At 37.5% G+C, this 26,530-nt stretch overlaps 1 protein-coding gene across 1 annotated transcript in view; it reads right to left on the bottom strand.

Moving 5' to 3' along the window:
- The window catches only part of LOC121313096 (zinc finger CCHC domain-containing protein 2-like), a 73,853-nt gene that overhangs the window by 25,625 nt on the left and 21,698 nt on the right, over positions 1-26,530 (bottom strand). The window contains exons 4-6 of the mRNA XM_041245258.1: positions 14,168-14,239; positions 13,685-13,785; positions 554-648 (exon numbers count right to left, since the gene is read on the bottom strand). Coding sequence (XP_041101192.1) covers positions 554-648; positions 13,685-13,785; positions 14,168-14,239 — 268 coding nt within the window. The remainder of the gene's footprint in view (positions 1-553; positions 649-13,684; positions 13,786-14,167; positions 14,240-26,530) is intronic.

Raw genomic sequence — 26,530 nt, 5'->3', positions numbered from 1 at the left:
TATTATATATACACACACACACACACATACATATATATATAACATGCTGAGTGAGACCTGCGTGGTGATTTCTCAGATGGCTTTTAAATAAAGTGTTACTGCTACTGCTTACCTCAGTTTTCTTTGTTCTGTTCTCTGACTAAATACCACAGTATATTTTCAAATTTTTCTGTAATTCTTTTCGCCCGAGATGAAAAAAACTAATTATTACTTAAGGTTTAGTAATATTAATAGATCAGGTAAGCAAGTTGGTCTATGAGATCATAGCCGCATGGTCATGTGATCTTACTAAGTTAATCACAGCACTTTATTTATCCAAGCCATTGATAACATAGGTTATAATGACAATTCCACCATTGTTAAAAAATGCACTACTGTATACCAACCTCAGTGAATGTAGCTCATTGTCAGCTAACCAATCTATTTAACATCCAAACCAATTTAACACAGCCTGCCCGAACAACTCTGCATGGTTATAAAGGGCACATGCTTCCTCAGGCACGTACATATATTGATATATTATGTTAAAATATTAATATGAATCACTACTTACTGTGGCTATGGCCTGGGTCTGTTGAGTTGGAAAGGAAGAAAAGACAGACCTTATCTCTTTGCCGGAAAGCTTGTGGCGCTGTGAGAAATGCATCCCTATGAAAAAGATGTAACATTAAAGTTTGTAATTGAAGACATTTCTACAGAGTGGTTTCTGGAGCCTGCACCAAGTAAAGAGATGCAGTCTAAACGCCAATATTAAATCTTCACCAAAGTACAAATGGAAATTTTGTAAGCAACAAAAAAACATCCCTGGCAGGAAAACCCTGGGGGAGGGGGTCATATGAAATTCAAAGGTTTTGTAAACCTGATGTAAAATATTACTGTCCAGAGGTTAACCACAGTGGCAGTGAAAATGTGTATTTCTACTGAACACCACCAGTTGACAATATGATTGTCGGTACAGGCACCCCTGTATTGCTACACAGAAACTGTTTTTTTGGGGTGTTAAATGTGAGAACTGCATACACAAAAAACAGCTGTGGTTTGCCAACAGTGATGTTAATGCATAGATTTAGTTGTAGTGTCTGCATTGAAAATCCGAAAATAAAATGTATTAGTGTGTATGTACTCCAGCAGCCTCGCCCCAGCTTCTCTATCACTGTGTGTAAAGGATGCTTCTGTCAAGCCTGCCGAAAGCAAACCGGAGAGCTAAGCGAAGGTGGGTTATTGTTGATCATCGCAGTTAATTTGATGATGGAAGGCAACACGACAAAATTCAACCGTGTTTAAAATCAACAGTGTGGCCTGAATGAATTTTTTTTTGCACCAAGTTTTTGTTGAGAGTCACGTTATGTCTAAACTATGAGGTAAGTTAGTTCATGACTATGAGCCCACCCCCCCCCCTGCCCCCTGTTGTTTGGTCTGACTAGATACATCAGTTTAGAAACATTTGCATCATCATCACCATCACAGCTGAAGATGGCAACATCAGATCTGTCAGCCTAAGCAGGTATGATATTGTCTACTACTTGCTATGTAAAACCTACAATGGAAACATTCAACTGTTTAAAACAATCTTAAGCACCTGTGAGCTCAAAAAAAACATTACCAGTCCCTTGTGGATTTCATTTGCAACCCTACAGTTTGTGGAAAACATACATACTTTACAGCAGTGATCCTCAAAATAACTTGGACACAGGCATAAACTGATCTTACTTAACTGTTTGCGGGCATGCTGACTATTGCATAAGTTATTATCTTAAATACTGCCTTCCTGCGAGATATATATATATATATATACATATACACACACACACACACATACATACATATACATATACACACACAGTACCAGTCAAAAGTTTGAGTACACTTGCTGGAAACTAGCTTTTTTTTTTCATAATTGACAATGTTTTACGTCGTATACGTTTCTGTAAATACTTGAAAATGAAAACACATGTGACAGTATACAAAACAAGACATAAGGAGTATCAAAGCAATGTTCAAGAAAATTGAAAACTGTCTATAAATCTTGGATTCCTCAAAATAGCCACCCTTTGCCTTAATAACAGCTTCACAAACACAATGCATTCGGTTAACAAGTTTTAGCAGGAAATCACCAGACATGTCTTCCCAACTTTGAGGTGTGCTTTGGGTCATTATCTTGCTGAAGAATGAAGGACTGCCCAACTAGCCATAATCCTGATGTAATGGCAGGCCTCTGAAGTATGCTATGATAGCCATGCTGGTTGAGCTTGCCATGGACTTGGTAAAGATCACCAACTCTGTCACCAAGCAAAGCAACCCCAGACCATGACACTGCCTCCTCCATTCTTGACAGTGGGAACCACACATGCAGAACTCATGCGCTCATCCTCTCTGCGTCTTACAAATACTCGGCGGTTGGACCCAAATATTTCAAATTTTGACTACTCCACTCCTCAAAACGTCCAGTTTCTGTGTTTTTTGGCCCAGGCAAGTCTCTTCCTCTTATTTTGCACTCTTAAGAATGGTTTCCTTGCAGCAACTCTTCCAGTTTGGCCAGCTTCACACAATCTCCTCTGAACAGTTGATGTTCAAACATCTGTACTTCTAGTAGCATTTAGCATTGTATTTCAGGGGCAGTTAATCGCCCGTTGCGTAGACTTGTGACTGAAATGAACTTGTTCTCTGATTCCGAGGTCACCCTTGGCCTGCCTGACCTTGTTCGGTCCTCATGAGTGCCAGTTTCTTCAAATCGTTTGATGGTCTTGGCCACAGCAGTTACAGACACTTGCAAAGTTCTTGCGATTTGTTTTAAAGATTGACCTTCATTTCTTAAAGTAATTACAGACTGTCTTTTTTCTTTGCTTAACTGAGCGTATTTTTCCATTTTCTGCTCCCTTACATTCAGGAATGACAAACTTGTGCCTATGCTACCTATATTTATAGTAATTATGGAACCTCACCTGTTAACAATAATTGGTGACAAAAGGTTAATTAGGTAACTAGTTAACTCAGAGAACATCTAACAAAGACACTTTTATACTTAGGCCAGTGTTCTAACACTGTTATACACATTTCAGACTTTTAACTGACTTGGGCTTCAGACTGAAATCCCCTTGCTTTGGGTGACCATTTCATTGAAATTGACAAGATTTACATTTTCATTTAAAAATAAAATTTTTGAATGCAATTCACTTATGATTATCAGCTTATATAAGTACACGTATCATATGAAATATTAAGTGTTTATAGACAAGTTTATACAGCTAAAAGCATAGATAATCAGGAAAAACCTGGTTTCAAGCAGGTGTACTCAAACTTTTGACTGGTACTGTGTATGTGTGTGTGTGTGTGTGTGTGTGTATATATATATATATACACACACACACACACACACACACACACACTCTGATAAGGCCAAGTCTCGGGCAGTAATTGTTAATGCTGCGCTTCTTTTAATAATTTATATAAAATAACGCAATGCAAATATTTTTAAATAGCATGTTTACATAGAACTAAAATAAGAGGATAGATGGTGTCTTGCTTTGTTTCAATTTGGCAAATTTGTCAACACTACTCTGTTTTAAAGATCGCAATCTCCAGTACAATTATTCAGAGAATGTGGATTCGTAACTAAATCTACTATGGTGTTTCCGTTGTCTGGTGAAATTAAAATATATATATAGAGAAAATTTAATTCTAAATACTGAAATGTATTATTTCTCTTAATAACAGGTTGGCGAAATTCAGTGCTTACCCGGCATATTAATACCCCGCCTCTGATCACAAATGATTGGACAGCTGTCAGATCTTTCACTTTCCTATTGGCTAATTATTCACCTTTAATTTTCTTACAGAATACCGTGAACGACCTATGCTTGCTTATGATTGGACAGCTCCGTAAAACTTAGCAGATATTTGACTCTCCTATTGGTTACACTTACTGTCAGTACCTGCAGCTGAAACAGACACAGTTTATGTCCCACCCAGTTAACTTATGATTGGGCTACCGCAGAGAAAATGCAAGATATTCAACTGGTTAATCGTATCGCAGAGGCCCTTCAGGAAAAAAATAAATAAATAAATGTTGAGTATGTACAAGCACAGCATAAGCGAGCAGCGCTGTCAGACTGCTAGCACGCTTCTGTTGGAAAATGTGCTTAAAGCTTTATTTATTTTCCCACGCTAAGACCCGCTAGAAAAGTGTTCACGATCCATAATTTAAGAACAGCTACTGCGGGCACGATGGCCTGGCTTCTCGGGCACCATTTGTGGACCACTGCTTTAGAGTAAAGGTTTTCCTACCAGATCTGGAAACAGCTACTGTTATTCCTGAACATTAGAGGCATGTAGCACAAGAAGTCATGTGGTAACATTTACCTACAGTATTTGGTTTAAAATGAATTTTTAAACCTGTTTTATTTAGAATTTTTTTGCAAAAGTGACACTGTTTTGTAAAACATTTGTTTTGAAAAATGGTGCAGTTTATATAGATTATTATTATTATTTTTTTAAGATTAATCATAAAATGTATTCTAACCACTCGCACTATTAAATGGAACATAAATTGAGTGCTTTTTAATGTTTAACACTGGATTGCGATACAGATTGTATCGTGAAGACACTGTTGATGCACAGCCCTAGTACTAACTATAAAGCCCCTATTCTGATGGTTGGTCATTAGTATCTTCTGTATTAAAAATCGCCAAATGGCCACAAGAAGATAGAGAGGTTAACGTGGAGCAAGAGTAAAGAAGCCTTATATTGCACCCCTTGTTTGTTGTTTTCTAATGAGCTGGAGAAAAAATCTTGTAGAACACTGTGCAAAAATGAAGGGTTCAATGCGGCAACTGGGAAGTGGTGCAAATTATATGACAAACTTCCCGAGCACTGGAGCAGTAGTCATTGTTACTGGCAATGGACAAACCTGCAGCAGGCTTTACAAGGTAGACGGATCGATAGCCAGCTTCAGAAGCAAATACAATCAGAAGCAAAAAAGAACGAAGCTTTAAAAGAGAGTTCTGGATGTAACATTGTTTCTAGCATCTAGAAATTTGGTATTTCGAGGAAGCAGTCCCACAATTAATGATGTTTCACAATGGCAATTTCTTGGGTGTACTTGAACTAATATCGCACTGTGACCCCCTTCTGCATGACCACTTACAAAAGGTAAAACAAATTCAAGAAATGGGAGAGAAAAATTGAAGCTCATTATCTATCCTGGGAAAGTCAGAACAGCATGTTTTGAACACGATTCTGACAGAGAGGAATGAACCTATTTACATTTCTGTGGTATGTGACACTATCTCCCATACAGAACAAAATGTACTTATCCTGAGGTATGTGCATATGAAAAAGAGGTAAACGAATGGAAAATCTACAAACGTTTTATTGAGTTCATTGATTCTGCAAAAAAGAGTGGACAGGAAATGCTGTTGTTTTGAAATGTTTTGACAACAGAGTCAATGTGTCCAGAAAAGTCAAATATTCCACATATTCAAAAGCCACATATTCTCCTTGCGCTTCTCATTCTCTGAATCTAGTTGGAGTGCATGCTGTAGAATTGTGCCTGAAACAGCCACTTTCTTTGACTGTGTAAATCAGCCATACGTTCTTTTCAGTGGCAGTCCCGAAAGATGGGCTATTTTGAAAGAAAAAACAAGTTGCTGTCTACATCGCTTGAGTGAAACGACATGGAGCGCTCGAACCAAACCAATTCACCCTGTTGCAAAATGCCTTCCTGGCATTAGTGCAGCTCTAGATAGCATCGTCAAATCTAGTAAACTGTCTATGAAGCCATGTCTGAAGCAAAAGGTCTGAGAAGCTACTACAAGTCTTTCACTGTAATTGTGCTTGCCACGTTCTGAATAAAAGAGTTCTGAAGAGAGTAATCGCTACAGGTGAATAAGTACATATAAAAACATGAATGTGTATATCTAAATAGTTTAAAAATTAATTACTCAAATAGGTTAACAGTATTTTAATAAATATGAATATAGTTTTGTTAAAATACGATGAAAATTAATGAGTCACACGACTAAAACTAAATCACAATGCTCCGAGCATGACACTGAACAAAATGGCGATGACAGATCCCCTTTACTGGCCTTTATAGCTGTGGAAGGCTCAGACCTCAACAACATAGCGAAAGATATCTCACAAAGCAGATGGACTGAATGGACTGAAACTAATTTTCAAACCCGATGGCAAGGTCTTGAGTAGGGTGTAGAGAACATCAGCTAGCAGTCTCACCAGGGTAAACAGGGAAAAAAAAAGCAAATATTTTGTTTACATGCAACAGAAATAATTTTAGAATACTTATGTAAATGTATTTTTATTTGTATGATTAACCACTATTAGACTTTTATCAGTTTATTATTTTGCTGCCCATATATATTAAGGCACATAGCTACATCTGTTTTGTCTGTTTGTTTGCTTAGCTTAACCCTGGGAACTGATTGGTTGTAGCATTTCGGATTATTGACTTTATTAATTAAGCATTTTGAATGCTGAAGACAATTTAGTATTAGTTTCAGTGTCTTCCTTTTATGCATCTAAGCTCTGCATCTGTCCTTTCCCCCTACTCCTTTTTTTATTTATTTTTTATTAGCGTTGCAATCAATCTCATTCATAATATAGCCTATTCAGTACATAACAGATTGTAGTTACTTCGATCATAATGTGTTCTACAGGTAAAATACGCTTGCGGCGTGTACTCACGCTGGTGACTGTGTTCCTGACACTTTTTATAAACAGAATACAATTGAAAAAGAAATTGATTTCAATAAAGTCACAGTACATATGGTTTGCTTTATGTATGATTAGGTTATTGTTAATTGATTTGACAATTCATTTTTCTATCCTTCAGGAAGAGGGGTGCTAGTGCTGACCTTAGAGCCCACTGTACCCCTTTTTAGTTTCAGAAACGGCAGTCTGTGCAGGTGGTGTTGTTGACGGTGTCAGAGGGAGGACACCGACCTCAGAACCGCAATATGCAATAAATAGAAACTAACAATGGGGCCCAAGGGTTGGGATTTGCTATATTAAATGTTAAAGGTTTAAATCATCCTATTAAAAGGAAGAAGGTACGGTCTACTTTAAGCCTAAACAATCTGATTTGGTACTTTTACAAGAGACGCATCTCTTGGAAGGGGAGTCACAAAAACTTTGCAGAGACTGGGTTGGTCATGTGTTTTTTTTAGTGTAGGCACAAACAAGAGTAGGGGTGTGGCAATCCTAGTGAGCAAATACTTCCAATTTAAATGCATGAGAGAGACTAAGGACACAGCCGGAAGGGTGGCTATACTGTTAAGTGAGATCCAGGGCCTAACAGTAATTCTTGCTAATGTTTATGCTCCGAATAGTGATGACCCTGATTTCTTTGGAGAACTGGAACTTAAATTGAGTGAAATGGGAGATTATCCTATTGTGATTGGGGGCGACTTTAATCAAGTGATGGACCCAGCTTTGGACCGCAGCTGCCCGCTTAAAAGAGGCTCTGAGAGGACGAATATACTTTTATATGCAGTCCAATCTGCCTTCCACCCCCTCTGCTGGCATAGCTTGGAAAAAACGTAATGCAGCAAAACAGCTTGATTTAGAGAGAAAAATTACAAGCAGCTGAAAAGAACTTTAAACACAATACGCCCACTGAAAACTTAAGAATATTGACACAGTTAAAATACAAATATAATTATATTCTGACTCAAAAGGCAGAATATGCTTTATTCAGGGCTAGACAGAAATATTTTGAGGAACAGGATAAAGTGGGAAAACTACTTGGGCGATATATCAAACAGAAAGACGCCCTGGCCACTATACCTGCGGTGAGATCTCAGGGGAGGAGCCTAGTGACAAATTCTTGCGATATACATAATGTATTTAAAGAATTCTACGCAGAATGATATACTTCCGACTCTTCTGCATAAGCAGAAGACATTTTCCTTAGAAAGACTAAAAAAGAAAGACTTTCCTTAATAAATTGAACCTACCAGCACTGAATGTACAACATAAAGGCTTTCTTGATTTCCCTCTATCAGAAGAGGAAACAGCTACAACAGTTACAAAAAAAACTGCCATCAAGCAGGGTTCTTTTATAAGTGTTTTATAAGTGTTTTGTAAAGGAACTGACCCCACTGCTGCTGAATATGTACATAGAGTCACTTGAAAATAAAGCCATACCTTCTACTCTGTCTCAGGCCCTTATTTCTCTCATACTTAAAAAGAATAAAGACCCTTGTGAGTGTACAAGCTATAGACCTATATCCTTAATTAACACTGACGGAAAAATACTGTCTAAAATCTTGGCCAACCGCTTAGATAAAGTAATCATTGGTTTGATCCATCCAGACCAAGCTGGGTTTATACACAACCAGTATTCTTCTGACAACATTAGGCGTCTTATTAATTTAATGTGGGCTACCCAAACCGATAACTCCCAGATGGCTGCTGTTTCAGCTCTTACACAAACATCCAAATGCAGCAGTGCTGACTAACAGGTTAATATCCCCACAGTTTGCACTTGGCAGGGGCACTAGACTAGCCTTAGAACCGTTCACACCTGCTATACGGCTGGATCCCAGTTTCCTTGGTATTCAAGTGAGAGGATCAACACATAAATTTATGCTTTACATAGACGATATCCTACTTTTTGTTTCTGACCCAGAAAACTCAAATTCAGCTGCTCTTGACACCATAGACACTTTCTCTAAACTTTCTGGTTACAAGGTTAATTGGACAAAATCTGAGGTTCTCCCCTTGACAGTTTATTGCCCCAAATCTTCATTTCAGCAGGTTTTTCTCAATGGATAAAAAAGGGCATACAACTTATACAATTTATCATTTTAAATAGGTTTCACTGGACCCCATCCAGATTGCATAGAATTAATCTGAAGGATTCCCCTGAATGTTGGAAATGTAAATCAGAAGTAGGCACTCTAGTCCATGCTCTGTGGAGCGGCCCTAAAATCCAGGCACTTCTGAAGGATCCTATGAATGTCTAACCGAACATTAAGAAGGTTAATTTCCCCTACTGCCCTTGTTTGTATATTCTGGGAGTTCCCTCACCAACTGCAAATCTTCCTGCCCAAGACGCTGACTGGATCCAGAGTGCCATAACGCTTGGTAGAAAATGAATAGTGAGGGAATGGAAAAGTACACATGTTCCTTTCCCTGATGAGTGGTGTGTACAACCAAATAGCTGCCTATGAAAAACAGATGAATTGGTAGCGTTGGAAACTACAACCTGAGATGGGCTAGGTACCTCAATTATATTGGTCAGACTGTACAACACGTTCTGTATGGAGTTCAGCTCAACCCCACACCAAAGAGAAAGAAAACAAACAAAAACAAATGATGTTTGAATAAATAAGTGAAAATGTGGAAGGGGACGAGCCGCTGGAGAATTACATGTTTTTTTTTCTCAATTTGTAATTTATTTTAATATTATCTATTTTTCCTTACCATTACACAGGTCAGCACTCAGTTATACGTTACCCAGATACACGTCAGTCACGTTTTACCGCCCTTGTATTAAGAATAAAATCAATCACCATTATATACATGTAACAAATTAATGCTCTCACCCGTCACATGCGATTTCCAACTCTGTCACCGGTTTTCTGATACAAAGCCCATCTCTTCAATGTTACAATTTATTTGAGAATCCATCACAGCCTGTGTTTTTTTTCTTCTCTGCAAATCAGTCTGAAGCAGTTGCTATTACTTCATAGATAGACAATAAATCTACCTGCTAGCAAACCAAGCCCCAGTCAGGATATGCATGACAGTGGCAATTTCTTTATATTTTATCTTTAATTATATGCTTGTCGTATTTTACTATAGTTTGCTTTACATTTTACTGTTTGTGTTTTGTTTTTTTGCAGCTAAAACAAAGTGCAGAGACAAGCTAGGGTAATGTAACAGTTAATCATTAAACAGTTTTGCACAGTGATGGATTTTTGTTTTTTTAAATCTGTGATCTTTCGTTGTTTTTGTGGATTTTCATTTGCAAGTGACCTGGGACATTAGGGCCTTATCAAGCACCCTAGTCTGAAATTTTAATACTGACTTTGGTTACTGCTTTAATTCTGGAAACTGCTTAGTTATTTTTACTTTTATTTATTTATTTATTTTTATCTTTTGCTAAATTGCATTACCTTTTATGTTGTATGCAGTTCTGTGCATGGGTAACATTTTGATTTCATTTTGCTGTTGGGTCCTTAACAGGGAATTTTACATACTGCTACAATACATATCAGATTTAAAAGTATGTACTATATTACAATCCACGTGTCATCTCTTTTCGCAAGTGATATTTTCATTATCATATTGTTCTGAATTTAAATACTTGTGTTGAAAATATAGTACTGTACCAACAAAACCAATACAGTACACCTAAATGGAAGCCTACTTATTCTAAAACGCAGTCTTTTCAGAAAAATATTTGTGACCACTGTATCTTTTTTATGTTCCCTGAAAAACAGACAAGGGTTGGAACGGGCCAAAATAAAATAATCAGATATGCGTCACACGCGTTTAACCGTCACTGAAGTCAGCATTTTATAGGGTTGGATATGCGAGTGCTGACTGTATTTCAATGTACACTTGTTCCTCTCTGCCATTGCAAAAGCGATGTCTGAAACCAGGTGTTAACTGATTCTACAATTATATTGTACAAGACAAATCATTAAAAAATCATTAAAATATTCATCACAAAAAAATAAATAAATACAAAGAAAATATAATTATAATTAGAAGGTTGTTTACAAGGTAAATTATGTCAGTGTGCAATGGCTGGATTAAGAGGGAGGCCCTTTTCATAGGAATTGTCCTGGTCCCCAGGATTCCTGTATGCAGCCCTGCTGGAAATTGGCTTAAGTAGGAAAATCAAATACAACCACAACATTAAGACAACAACTAAAAGTGTACTATCTCTATGCACTTGTTGCTTCACATTTCATGGGTCAGAGGTCAATGCCATGGTCAGCAACATATTTAGCATGAAATGCTCATATAACCAAGCAAATATGAAGTCACTACTCCTGGTAGTTTCTTGGCAGTGGTAGCACTAGCTTTGCAAAACAAAAGTGCACTACACCATTAACTTGACCTAGTGAAAAATACATGTGTGTTCTGAGTACGAAGCCAATCCCTCGAAGCACTGGGTCTTTATCATTCTGGAACTAAAAAGTCACATAACCCCTAAATGGTGGACATCTTAGGTCACTCGTAAAAGTGATGGGTGCCACTGGGACAATGAGTTTTGCCTGATGAGTTTCCAGCTTAAATCATTTATGATATATTAGCTGTAGTAGGTGTGGTAGTGGCTTTGCAAATTCAAACAAGCTTCCCTTAACACGATGGTGAGGCAGGGCAGAAGGAAGCCCTGCACATGAATAGAGGGCAGGGCAAAGCCCTGCTGAGAAAATGTATTTGTTTATGTTGAAAGGGTGTTTACATTTTGTGTTTATGTAAAAACATGATGTATTATCATTTAAAATGTATAGTTTTTTTGTTGGTTAAAATGAGTTATTCTTTGTTATTATTTGATTTGAATGTATTTTGTATTTATTTAAACATGACAGCGAAAGCTGTGTGTGTTATTGTTTGGCAGCATGGATGGGGAAGCCCCATCTAACAAAACCCTGTGTAGAAGGCGACCATCTCCCGAGTTAATTAACTGATTCATTTGTTGCCGATCGGGAGATGGTCACCAGTATAAACCCCTACAGTTTTCATTGTTTCAAGACGGGTGTTCGAGAGGAGTAACTGAAGTGAGAGATGACAAAACAAAAACGAAAGTGAAAAAAAACAAAAAAACTACTACAAGTGCTGGAAGCTCCAGCACAGTATTTGTTTAGTTTCTGTGTGTGAGATTTGTTTTTGTACAACCTTTTTTATTTTCGCTCTGTAAGCAGTGTTTTTCTGTTTGAACATTTTATTTATTTTTGTTGAAATAAAAAACAGCGCAAGAATACTACCGAATACTACCTGAGTCTGTGTTTCAGTTCCTATTTCTGGCCTGACGTCACCATCCTCAGCTGTCCTGTCACAGATGCTTATTATTATGAACTTAAGTCAGACCCAACAGTAGCCTAGTTATCATAACAGTATTGTTCACATCTAGCACATTTCATTTACTTTAAAATAATTTGTCACAGTTCCATCTACACCACAAAATCAGTCTGTAAAGCTGAATCTCATTTCGTTCCAATATAAAATGAGGGCTGTACATATTTCTCTATTTTTTTATTTATTTATTTTTTATAATTGCCATTTATAAATCAACTCACACACATCCACTATTTCCCTGATATTAGAATTAACTGACATCCCGACACACAGAGACCTGGCCACAGTCCTAACGGGGTCTGATAAGAGTTTAATTTCAGACGGTCAGTTTCAGTGACAAACAGAAAAATATTGTTAGCCAGGAGTATGGGTTTCAACTGAGTGGCAGAGGTGAAGGGCATTTTCCTAGGACCTAGGGCATTACATTTACTTTGTACTACTCAATGTTAGTCCAGAAACAAATAGAAGGTTTGCTGTTCAGATCTTTCAAGGTAAGTAAACTACAAAGTTATGTAACAACCTCTATATAAACAAATAACACAGCTTGCAGACTTCACACATTAAAATAAACACATTCACATTGAAGAGAGGTTAATAAACAAACTGAAGATTAAGATAAATATCTGTCATTAATAAAAGTGGCCTAATTTAAGAAGGTGTAGTCTACAGCTGCACTTCAAACTTGAAACTTTACAATTCTAATTTATTAAAAACGTATCTATTCTGGCACTTGCTCAAAACGTCTCTTGGTTTAAGCTGATATTTCTGTACTGCAGAGAGAAGTAAATGTCATTAAATTTGGGGTCAATGTTATGATAAGCAAATCATTGTATGAATTAAAAAAAAATTAAAAATGTATGGCAAACGCTAGTCAGAGTCCTATTTTAAAAAACACTACTGTTTAGACCATTAAAACATGACCTGTAGTTTGTTCTCTTCCCATCTGTAATCTGCATTGGCACACTTTCAGTTTAAATATCTTTTGTGTACAAACAATTCTACCAGCAACATAGTTACAAATGGTGTGTTCAGTAAATACAACTTTGGACCAAATCCAATTCCTGGCAAAGCAGCAGCGCTAACAGTTTCACTTTGTGGAAAAATGAAACTTGCAGCATAAATTAAAGTTATCATTCAGCTTGGCTTTCCTGAAGACTGCATCATTGCTTTTTGAACTGTGATCTGACCCTCAGCAAAGTTTAGTCACAACTTATCCACTCAAACTTTAGCCTTCAGAACGCCACCTTTTACAAACTGATTTATTACACTATTGTCAAACAACAGCATTTGGACAAAAATACAGCTGAAACATTTAACATCATTATATTTTATTCCATTGAGTAGAATGCAAAGCAGGCTAGAGCAGAATACTTGGACTATGGGTTGTAAATTTGGAAGATTAATAACTATAACTCTAAGCACAATGTAAAAGCCATATCCCAGACAAGGAAGATTTTGTAGGTGAGATAGCTTAGCCAGAAGCGATCAATTTAAATCAAATCTTCTGACTGCAAGATTATTGGGTCAGATTTGGTTCTATACTCATTTTACATGCTTACTCTACCCATCTTTGTCTATCTTTCACTCTTGCAGTAAGCATGTGCTCGCATGTGCCTAGCGGTAAGTGACTTACATTAAGGTCTGCTCCAGGTCCCCATGTCCCCATTTGTCGCCTTGGTTCAGCAATCTTAAAATGCCTCTTTCAAACGATTCAGTGGAAACCTCTTTTGGTAGCTTTTTGGGAGAGAAGGAATGGATAGCAGTTTCACCCATTCTAGGTTTTAATACAAATTTGATTAGCGAGTGTATACATAACAATCTTAGGTGAGTCTTACAGTTTTCCCATCCCAGTTTAGTAAATGTAGTGCTATGATTCAGCGATGGATTAAAAACAGAAGCAGCACCACCTCCCATATGCATTTCTGCCCTCACATTAAAGTTAACTGCTTAATCTAGGGATTCAGGGTGCTGCAAGATGTAAATGTTGAGCTTAATTCCTATTTTGTGGAAGCATAACCCATACGGATGCTGTAAATGCAGTTAGTTTACCCCATACAGTATCTATGTCACTTGAACAATTTGGCCCAATAGATATGGAAACACCGCTATTACTTACCTTTAATAAAAAGTCTTCAAGTTCTTGGTGTGTTTTTGTTACGGAGCTCAGCGACAAATTAGACCACTTGACCTACAAAGATAACATGTTAAGTGATTTTTGTTTATTTTTTAACCCCCTTCTTGTCATTAAACAATATATTAATAAAATGCAGATGGCATAACATATGATTTGTCAATTTACACTGGAAAACAACAAAAAACGGTAATGACACACAGTGTGCTTTCTATCGCGATACAACAGGCTTGCACTGGTAAGTGATAAAAAGGACACTGTACTTTACTGTATTGCAACGAAAATGTACTAAAATTTTGAAATAAATCAACAGTATGCGTCCATTTCATTTTTGCAATGGAAACACAAGTGTGTGATTTACATGGATTTGGCTTTACTGCCACTACAGAACACAGGCTCTTTAGATGCAGTACCTATTAAATAGATGCAGTGTCTGAAGGGGTAGAATCAGTCTGTAACTTAACCCTACAGGAAACTATTCACTTCAACAACATGCAGGATTATGCATGTCGTACTTGATATATGATTAAATACTCTTGCAAGGAAAATTCTGACAGACACAGGTGATAAGGGTCAACAGGCCAGTTAATTTAAGCCCTGTTATTTTCCACAATTGCGGAACACAGATGGAAAAAGTGGAAATTGGTTAACGAAATGGAAAGCACGTCTGCTTTTGGTTCTTCACTTGTTTTTTTATGTTAATTCAGGATATGTAAACATTTCAAATACAAAATACACACACACACACACACACACACACACACACACACACACACACACACACTATATATATGTGTATATATAGTATATATATACTATATATATATATATATATATATATATATATATATATATATATATATATATATACACACACACACACACACACAGTGCCTTGCAAAAGTTTTCAGACCCCTGACCAATTCTCTCATACTACTGAATTACAAATGGTACATTGAAATTTCGTTCTGTTTGATATTTTATTTTAAAACACTGAAACTCAGAATCAATTATTGTAAGGTGACATTGGTTTTATGTTGGGAAATATTTTTAAGAAAAATAAAAAACTGAAATATCTTGCTTGCATAAGTATTCAACCCCTGTGCTGTGGAAGCTCCCAGTTTGCACCGATGAAAGAAATTGCCCTAACGAGGACACAATTACCTTACCATTGGCCTCCACCTGTGAACCATTAAAGTTGCTGTCACATTTTCTAGATAAAAACCCCACTGTTGAAGGATCATTGGTAAGGTTGTGAATCTGAAGGAAAATGAAGACCAAAGAGCATTCTACAGAAGTTAGAGATAAAGTAATACAAATGCATAGATTAGGGAAAGGGTACAAAATAATATCCAAGTGTTTGGATATCCCAGTGAGCACAGTTGGATCAATAATCAGGAAGTGGAAGCTGCATCACACCACCCAGGCACTGCCAAGAAAAGGCCGTCCCTCAAAACTCAGCGCTCAAACAAGGAGACTTGTGAGAGAAGCCACAGAGAGGCCAACAATCACTTTGAAGGAGCTACAGAGTTCAGTGGCTGGGAGTGGAGTAATGGTGCACCAGTCAACCATATCAAGAGCTCTGCATAACACTGGCCTGTATGGGAGGGTGGCAAGAAGCAAGCCGTTACTCAAAAAGTACCATCTGAAAGCACGTCTCGGGTTTGCCAGAAAGCATGAGAGTGACCCAGCTGCGATGTGGGAAAAGGTTTTGTGGTCAGATGAGACCAAAATAGAGCTTTTTGGCCAAAACTCAAAGTGCTCTGTGTGGCGCAAACCTAACACTGCCCATGCCTCAACACACACCATCCCTACAGTGAAATATGGTGGTTGCAGCATCATGCTGTGGGGATGAGTCTCATCAGCAGGGACTGGACATCTTGTTACAATTGAAGGAAGAATGGATGGTGCAAAATACAGGAAAATACTGCAAGAGAATCTTCTTCAGTCTGCTAAAAAACTGAAGCTTGGGAGGAAATTTACCTATCAGCGGGACAATGATCCCAAGCACAAGGCCAAGGCAACATTGGAATGGCTCAAGAACAAAAAGGTGAATGTCCTACAGTGGCCCAGTCAAAGTCCTGATCTCAATCCCACTGAGAATCTGTGGCACCATTTGAAAATTGCGGTCCACAAGCGTCGTCCAACCAACCTGAACAACCTGGAGCAAATCTGCCAAGAAGAATGGGCCAAAATCACTCCGACACTGTGTGCAAAGCTGGTACATACTTACCCCAAAAGACTTAAAGCTGTTATTGCAGCGAAATGTGGCTCTTCCAAATATTAATATGTGAGGGTTGAATACTTATGCAAGCAAGATATTTCAGTTTTTTATTTTTCTTAAAAATATTTCCCAACATAAAACCAATGTCACCTTACAATAATTGATTTTGAGTTTCAGTGTTTTAAAATAAAATATCAAACAGAACTAAATTTCAATGTACCATTTGTAATTCAGTAACATGAGAGAATTGGTCAGGGGTCTGAATACTTTTGCAAGGCACTGTGTGTGTGTGTGTGTGTGTGTGTGTGTGTGTGTGTGTGTATATATATATATATATATATATATATATATATATATATATATATATATATATATAAATAACAGAGTGAAAAAAAGGACTGGAAAACTTTAATTAGCACTCTTTATGAGTCAAACAAGAAACCAGTCCATTCTAAATATCCATCCAAATTCATTTAGACTGACTGCAACTACGCCAGGTGAAATCACAAAAAATATTTCACTTATGACCACAGAAGTCAGAGTAAAAACCTGCCAGAGGAAAAAAGCTGGCGAATGAACAAACTCCTCCACCAAGCCTAGAGACAGAGACCTCTTGACCGTCTCTTAAACAGCCTTAAAGATAGGGCCTGTTCTCGAACGGGGATACTGGATATAGTTCATAGAAAAATGATTCACATTGGTTCTGGCGATGCTTATGCTTGAATAAATCATTTTCAGATGGGATACATCAGCTCTGACTTCTGAGGTATTTTAATTAAATGTAAACACTGCTTGATCCAGGAAAGCTCAATCAGCTCAAAAATTCTCTTTAGCAAAGTTGGAAGCTCCAAAAAAGGGAGACGTACATAACACACACATACAGTAATACAGCAAAAGCATGGACCACCAATATAATAAATTATCACTTCTGAATTACTCAGTGCCTTTTACAAAAGCATCATTGCAAAGCTCTTCACCAACAAAAAACACAGAAACAGATGTACTTTAAACCAGCAGGTGAGACTTGTTTGACAGGGTGTAATGTGAAATATACTTTTCTTTTGAGCTAAATTGACTCGTATGCATGCTTTGTTCCTTTACTCATGTCCAAACAATTCTGCAGATAATTCTCTACATTTATTATTTTTTTTAACACTATTGTATGAAACTAAATCTGCAACTGAATGGCGTATTTGTTAATATTGGTACAACAATTATGGACTTTGAATTTGATGGAAAATTGTCATGTGTCAGGTTTATAGGGCACCAGTTAAAAAAAAAAAAAAAAAAAAAAACAAACACTCTTGGAAATCTTTCAGAACAGAATAAAAGGGCAAATTATTTATTTTTTAAAATAAGCCATATAAACCAAATAATTCATTAGAACACTCCTGTGCACAAAAAAGCTATAAATCTGATGGGTCTGGCCTTCTGGTGAGGCAAGAGGATCAAATGGCAAAGCTTTGTGGCAACCACTAACGGTTAATGTATAATCATTAGTTTTTCACATTTTACATGCATTCAAAATTCACAAACACCTGTGTTTGTACATGCTAATAAAATACTTTTCTATATTACCTGTTGTGTACTTCAATTCACAATACAGTAGGGTGTGCAGATATTTAATGATACCCATACATGCCTTTTAAAAAATTCACAACAGGAAATGCTATTTTTCGCTCGTTGGTCCTTGTTTAAAATTGAGTGGCAATTAAATTCCATGTCGAATGATTTTAAAAAAGTCACTTGGAAGTTAATTTTCCTTTTACCCAGGGCGCTGTACTGAGGCCGTAAACTGACACAAAATATGCAAATCTAATTTGGCAGATAGTGTATGTTAGCCCTACCTTAACAGCTTATCATGCTGACTGAATTATCTACGGCTGTGTATACTGGGTGATGTATTTCAGAAGTTAAATCTTGACCGGGACTACAATCCTACTGCAGTCATGACACATTTCTTTGGAAACGAGCAAAGTGAAAACCAGGAAGTGAAATGAATGTATAAATTATTTTAATTCAAACTAACAGATTAAAAAGAAAGGTAAGACAATTAATTATGGGGGAAAAAAATGATTCACGATTTTAGGTTGTTTGATCACGATTTCAGATGACGCTGTCAGGTAGTCTGTTTGGTAATTACAGTACTCCGATCTACACAGCAAATCTCTATAAAGAATCATCTGATATTGCAAACATTTTCATTTCAACTTGACATCTGCTACTATACATAGAAAGTCAATGAATGTGGAAGGACTGCAAGAGCTGCAAATCAGGGTTCATGCTTGTGCAGAACTGTAAACCGTCCTCCCTTTAGATTTTGCATTATCAAGTGATACAAAGGTATATTTTCTGCACAAAATGCTTCGCTTAATTTTAAGTTGGTTTCCCCTAAAGCTGCTCCCTCTGCTTTCATGACATTGTTTGGGATATTGCTCTGTTAGTTGCTTAATTTCAGCACTTTTTTTTCTAGTTCTGTGGAAGTATTCACCGTTATTTGACGTTTGCTAATCGCTTTAACTTTGCACTGAAACCAAATCAAAAGACGTGAACTGCTCCTTTCCTATTTTCACCCTGAGTGGAAACAAATGCGATAAAAATCACATCCCTAGCTATAATCACTCTTATCACTTCAAAATTTTAAAGACGGCGTTTATTGATATTTTAAAATTACGTTTCCATGTAATGTTCTATGTGGGCAGCAGATACTTAGATACTCCATGAACATAAATTGAGTCCTGTAGTTATTTCACGGATAAGGATAACCTAATAAGGGGTTAAGTGGGTTGTTTACGGCTAATCTCATGCGTGAAATACAACACACGTTCATAGCGTATGTACAAAAACTACAAAGCAGTATGTAATTCAATATGCTAACTGAACATTATTCAGCAGGTTTCATTTGACTTTATGAAGCAAAATGACATAACTCCATAGGGTGATGCACTTCTGTCCATAGCTGTAGTCAAATTACAGATCATAAGAGGTACATCTACAGTAGGTAGTCAAAGCTGGCTGAACATTTTCACCTTTCTAATAGTCACTAGATCGACCTAAAATTAGGATGAACTAGGCTCTGAATACAAGTTCTGAACACATGGGCATTGGAGTGTGAATAGTATTGTTTGCACAGCATACATTTCACATAGCTGTAAAAGACCACTGGCAGGCTTTCCAGCGAGCCATTCCTCCCGTCAGTCCCAGAGCATGCAATATTCCGATAGCCACAGCAATAAACCCTGCCACCTCTTGGAAAGTAGATGATATTTATATAGCACCTTTCATTCACACAGGCTCTCACATGGCTTAACAAATGCAGTACAACTTAAATCATTAAGAATCCACTGAAGTGCAGCTTTTATAAACGCTTAAAATGCTATGCAGTGTCCGGGTTTAAACCAGATCTACACACACACACACACACACACACACACACACTCTTTATTTAAAGCCCCTTTCACACCATCATGCCCTGCCTGGGTTAGAACCTACCCAGGTCAGGACGCAGTGTCATGTGGGTCGGCTACGCTATTTCACACTGCTTTTCTGACAGCAGGGTTGGGTTGGCTGTCTGGTGTTTACGACACAAACGCATAATTTGGTATCTTCGCCCCAGAATGCCTACGAAGGTAGGTTCGAAGAGACCTAACTTCTCAGACACGGACCGGATGTGCCTGGCCTACCCGTTTGAAGTGTTTCTTGGAGGTCCTTTACTTTAGTGCAGTATATTTGTTTATTAACACAAAACTGTACTAAACAGTACGGTCAAATTCAGAACAGTTTTTTTCGGAAACGCTACCCTTCTAACCCCTTACGTCAATTGGCTCAGACACCATTACCGTTGGTACTTGGCAAACATACTTGTTGTACTGAACAGCTGAAGCACACAAAGTTTTTTCAGTGTCGCTCTTATTGTTTTACGGGTCGGCACAGTGTGGCTCAACAAATTTCATCACATCTGGAAATCCTTCACCTTCTGCAAAGCGAAGTCGGAAAATTCAATGGCCGATTGTCTTAAATACAAACTGTTATACAATAAAATCCACAATATTATGTTTTTGTGCCAAATGTAATCTAAGGGAGTTGTACAATCCAAAGAATGCTACATTGGGAGATTTATATAATATTCTGAGAAATTATGATGATCAGGGGTGTGCAATGACAGCAAGATTTGTGTGAGGGACAAGTTTTGCAGTTATACTTTGCCCGTCAGACAAGCTGTTTTTACTTATTCATTTATTTTTCCTCTGTTCATTAAGTTGCTAGAAAGACACTCTGGGTATATTTCTAGAGAGCCATGCAAGCTTCTGAAAACTGAATTGCTGAAGTCTAGCACTGAATCACCAACATTTAAAAAAAGTGTTTACATCCCACCCCTGTCACTGGAAGATCGCTGTGGAAACTGATCTTCTATTGGTTACAAAGAAACACAGAAATGAGAGCCTTTTGCAAGGCATAATCTTTTAAACTTAAGGTATTATTTATGTTTTTTGTAAATTAGTAAACAAGTGAAGCTGCTTTCTTAATACATGAACCTGACATTTAAATGAAGCAATATAATAAAGTTACAAAAAAACACAACAACAAAAACCACCATAGGTCACTATGGTATTAGCGGGTTAGAAAAAATTGTGTTGTGTAATTTAACACTTTGTGGTCAAGTGTGTACTTGTTGGGATGTTTAAAAACATAAAGTTTACTGTTAGAAGCATTTCCAGACAAACATTCCCTGGCAAAAGCTTTATTTTTTTTTTTCTTTGGATTTTAGTATTACTAAACTAATTTGCTAGTTACCTATTTTGCCATTTCTTTTGTTAAGATTTTATTGCTACATTTACTAGAATTGAACACAAGTGATATTAGTTATCTATAGGACATGCACAGTCCATTGATTTCTGAAACTATTAAAACATGAAAATTGACATATGTTTAATGATAGAAATTAAATACTTATATAAGATTATCTGTACAATATTTTATTATTATTATTTTTTTAAATACAGACTAAATCTCATGGCAATGTGTTTATGTATGTATGAATTAATTCATGTATTTATTTTTCAGTGAGAGTACTGCAGGGAAAGAATGTTGCCCTCCCAAAAAAAAACAAAAAAACAAACAAAAAAAAACACCATCAGGGTATGAAACCAGGATCACCCAGCTGCAGCAGTGTTCTACTTACTTTTTCTGACAGAAAAAATGACACCAAACTTTGGTGCTTCTTTCATTTGTTTGGTGTACAAGGTAATCAAACACGCAATCTTCAGGTGTGAAAAAAGTTACTACCCCCCTAGTTAACTCAACCTAATTAAAGGGATAATTAGGGTCAGCTGTTTGAATACTTTGGTTAACAATCAGGCCTGATCTATATAAATCTGACTAACTTTGGCCCTTACCATCAGAGTGAAGTTGTCAGCACACAGGTTCTAGAGGCACAGCATGCCACGATCAAAAGATATTCCTGAAGACCTCCGGAAAAAGTTATTGATGCCTATCAGTCTGGAAAGGGTTACAAAGCCATTTCTAAGGCTCTGGGTCTCCACCAAACCACAGTCAGAGCCATATTGTCCAAACTGAGAAAGTTTGGGACAGTAGTGAATGTTCTCAGGAGTGGCCTGTCCTGCCAAAATCTTTCCAAGAGCAAGGCATAAAATTGTCCAGGAAGTCACAAAGAACCTTAGAACAACATCCAGGGATCCGCAGGCCTCTCTTGCCACGATGAAGGTAAGTGTTCATGACTCCACCATCAGAAAGACACTGGGCAAAAATGGGATTCATGGCAGAGTAGCAAGGCGGAAACCAATGCACACTAAAAAGAACATAAAAGCTCATCTCAAGTATGCCAAAAAGCACCTGGGTGATCCTCAAGAGTTCTTGAACAATGTTCTATGGACAGATAAGTCAAAAGTGGAACTTTTTGGCCAACATGGGCCCCGTTATGGCTGGCGAAAACCAAACACTGCATTCTACAGCAAGAACCTCATACCAGTCACGCATGGTGGTGGTAGTGTCATGATTTGGGGATGCTTTGCTGCATCAGGACCTGAACTTGTCATCATTGAAGGAACCATGAATTCTGCTCTGTATCAGAGAATTCTACAGGAGAATGTCAGGCCATCCATCCTTGAGCTGAAGCTCAGCTGGGTCATGCAGCAAGACAATGAACCGAAACACACAAGCAAGTCTACATCAGAATGGTTAAAGAACAAGAAATTTAAAGTTTTGGAATGGCCTAGTCAAAGTCCAGACCTAAACCCCATTGAGATGTTGTGGCAGGACCTGAAAAGAGCAGTTTATGCATTGAAGCAGTTCTGCATGAAGGAGTGGGCCAAAATTCCTCCACGGCACTGTGAGCGACTGATCAATAACTACAGGAAGTGTTTGGTTGCAGTTATTGCTGCTAAAGGTGGCATAACCAGTTATTGAGTCTAAGGGGACGATTACTTTTTCACACGGGGGCACTGGGTGTTGCATAACTTTCTTTAATAAATAAATACGTATCAAAATGTTGTGTTACTTGTTCACTCAGGGTTCCTTTTATCTAATATTGTGTGCATTTTGGTAGAAAATCAGTAAAAAAAAACGCAGAGAAACTTGACAGGTTATACACACATCCTTTAAAAATCTGGGGAACGAGTCCTCGAGTGGCTCATCCAGTTAAAGAGCTGCCGCGGGGAGTGCAGGAAGAGACGGCGCCAGTTCGCGTCCGGGCTGTGCAAAGAAGCCTTTACTGGGGTCTCTGAAGGGGACATCGCATTGGCTCGGACACTCCCGGGGTGGGGGTTGTGAAAACGGCAAGGATTGCTTCTCCTCATCACCCGACAGCGAACCCTACTGGCCAGAGGCCAAACACATTCAGGGTGAATAAAAAAGCAGGTCTGTTCTCCGGGATCAGTAGCCTGCTCATCTCTGCTCTGGATTGCTCTGAAAAGTGAGATTTTGGTTTCAGGCTTGTGAGATCGGAGGACGCTCACACACCCTCAGAACATATGTGCTGTGTAGGGACTCACTGCGGTGAGGAGAGAAAAAAACTAAACAAAAAAGAAAATTGGACATTGTAAATTGGGGGAAAAATAAATACAAATAATAATTGGTAACTCAAAATTATAAAAAATTAATATGAAAAAAAATATGAAAAAAATCAGAATTCCACAAATCAGCTGTAATAGTTGGCAATAATTTCATATCTGTGATGCAACAAACTAAAACACCTGTACATCAGGAGTTGGATTCCGCTTATAGAGAAAGAGTGTAAAAAACAGGCAGAAGCTATATTTATTTGAATAACTCCCAAGTATTGCTTAGTACTCTCAGTATGTTAATTAAATTTACTAGCAAATGTGTTCCAAACTGCACTGAAAGGAACATTTCCTTAAAAGTATGTTATAAATTTGTTGAGGTGAGGTCGGGTCACAGGGAACCTTTTATGTATCTTGAAAAATTTTGTGAACCCGTCAAGCTACAAGGCTAGATCCGTCCCTGCTAATCACTAACTGACTGACTGTATTCCAGGGATGGAAATAACTTTTTTGTTTGTATAGTAATTCTGCGACTCAAAATATAATTTCAGTAGCAAAACTTGGGATTTGTGTAGCAATTTTTTTTTTTTTTTTTTTTTTTCATTACGTTGTTTATCCATTGCAGGGCTAGAAATAAGACTCCTTATGCATAGCATCTGCAGGTCAGAAAACCCAAAATGGCTCCAACTGCTATGCAACGGGAGTCTTATTTCCATCCCTACTGATTGTAATGGCAACAGACTCAATGATGACACTTTAAAATGTGTTTTAAATTGTCAAACATTTATTTGAATTGTTTCATTTATTACTTGAGTTCTTTTTTTAAACAACTCAACTCTTTTTAACTAAGCTGAACTTAATTTTAAGTTGAAAAAAAGTTTTTATACATCACTGCTTGTGGGCAAACCCTTTCCAAGTAAATTTCTATTTAGTCTAGTAGCTTATCACTCATCTGAACTATCAAAGTGTAAAACCTCTGTTGATGGTCTCTTTTGAGGGATTTTTTGAGACCCAGAAGGCTTTGCACAAGGTCACCTAAGACTGCAAAAAATCTCTCGGTGACTGGAGTGGGATCAAACTCTTCAGTGTCCGATGCTATATACGTCACAAACAACAGCTCCTTCTCTGTATTTCCAGCATCTGTTGTTCCATCATGCAGCACAGAGAAAAAGTCTGTTTAGTTCGTCTACAAGATTTTGCTCCAGAACCTCACCAATTGTCTGGGTAAATGATTTGCACCCTTGTCTGTTGCTGTAAGCTGTACCAATATCCACACCACGTTTCTTTTCTAAATCCACAAATTTTTTGAATTTGTTAAAGCGTGTAAACTAAGTCAATCAAACAAGAAACTCGCTGCCTACAGACATGCAGTGGACAAAAATAGTATTAAATAATATATTTATTTTGTAATTGATGATTACTGGGATAATCTTTCACACACACTGTCCTCATAGGGGGAAACATGAACATCTCTGGCAAATGTTGTTATGGATGTTTGCTTTTTACTACCATCAGTAGCTCCAACCACAGTAATTTCTGAATGTTTTCCTTTCAAATGGTGAAGCACTGAAGTTGTGTTTTTGTGGTACGCCAATTTTATCTGGTTTAATTACTTACATATTACGGTTTTCTCGTCTGGTTCCTCAACATACTTCCAAATGTGCCTTTGCACCATTCCTTTGTTTAGAGATGCCATTTTATTAAAAAAAAACGCTTGTCATTAAATCTCTTACCACGCCTACTACAGCATGATCAATCTTTCTGTTGCACCAAGAACTACTTACTTGGCCAAACCCCTTTCATTTTATAATACCACCCTTATTCTTGTACCACAGTAGTTGGATATGCGACAGACTACTGTATAGGATGATAAATGACTAAAATAAATACATAAAAAAATATGCGCTTGGTGAAATTTATCACGTGACTACACGTCTAGCATATTATACGTCTTAGCCCTTTATAGTTTATACGTTTAAAATGTTTAAAATTCCCATCCCTAGAACACAGCAGCCATTTTGAGCATGCACACAACAGAACAGTTTATTTTTTTTTTTACCCAATTTATTGTTGGTGGAGTTTTTGGGTTGTTTTTCTTCCTGATAAAGCGGATGGTGTATAAAACCACCTTCCACGAGTTGGGCACTATATACAGGGTACTCCCTTTTGACATAATGTACCCAGAAGAGTTTGAAAGGGAAGCTCTTCTTCCCCATGTAGTTTGCTTGTCATTTTCTAAGCTCCAAAGCCCACAGTAATATACAGCATCCTGAATCACATCAGCCCTGAAGTCTTCACAGAGACGGAGAGGGGATGTGTGGTTTGTCAGATTATATTATCAAATGATGGAGGGCATAATAATGTACAAATGCTCACCACATTCCTCTTCTATTCATTAACCCTTATCAGAACAGTCCCGGCAGTGCATTCTTTGGCTGCTCGTTACAAACTTGGCCCAATACGTGAAGCTCAGGCAGAGAACTGATTGTCCAATACAGGAACAGAGCTGCTGATAATAAAATGGGGGAAGCGAATACAAATCCAAAACATCTAAAATGGGGGAAAAAGGAAAATAAAAATAGCCTATGTAGGGAAAGAAATCCTTAAAGTATAGTCCGCCTCACCCCCATAACTGACATGACATCACACACAAAGCACTAGAAACACAATGAGCCATATTTTTTGTGCAAAAACAAAGGCACATTTTCTGTACTGTTACTGTAACGGTACAAAACTGCATAGCAAGAAATAACAGTTGCATGGAGAGCATTTAAATTATGACAGTAGTTTCTTGCTCGTATTATACTGTTAAAATTATTATTAATCTACAACTGCAACCTTTCCTGTATAGTAACAATGTCAATGAAACATGAAAGAAATAAAAATTTTAAATGACCCTGAAGCACAAATTCCAGTAAAACGAAGGCAGAACTGTTTTTTCTGGTTGTGTGCTACAGTACATTAACTTATGTGGTTATTTCAATGTCTTTTTTAATTCACTAAAACAGTTCATTCAGTTTAAAAAATAAAATAAAATCAACTTCACCAGTCACGGTACAATGTGCAGAGCTGTGCACAGCCCTACAAACACAGAGTGCCTTTACA

Source organism: Polyodon spathula, chromosome 3 (assembly GCF_017654505.1).
Source record: "Polyodon spathula isolate WHYD16114869_AA chromosome 3, ASM1765450v1, whole genome shotgun sequence".
Taxonomy (NCBI): Eukaryota; Metazoa; Chordata; class Actinopteri; order Acipenseriformes; family Polyodontidae; genus Polyodon; species Polyodon spathula.
This window is presented reverse-complemented; position numbering and strand designations above follow the sequence as displayed.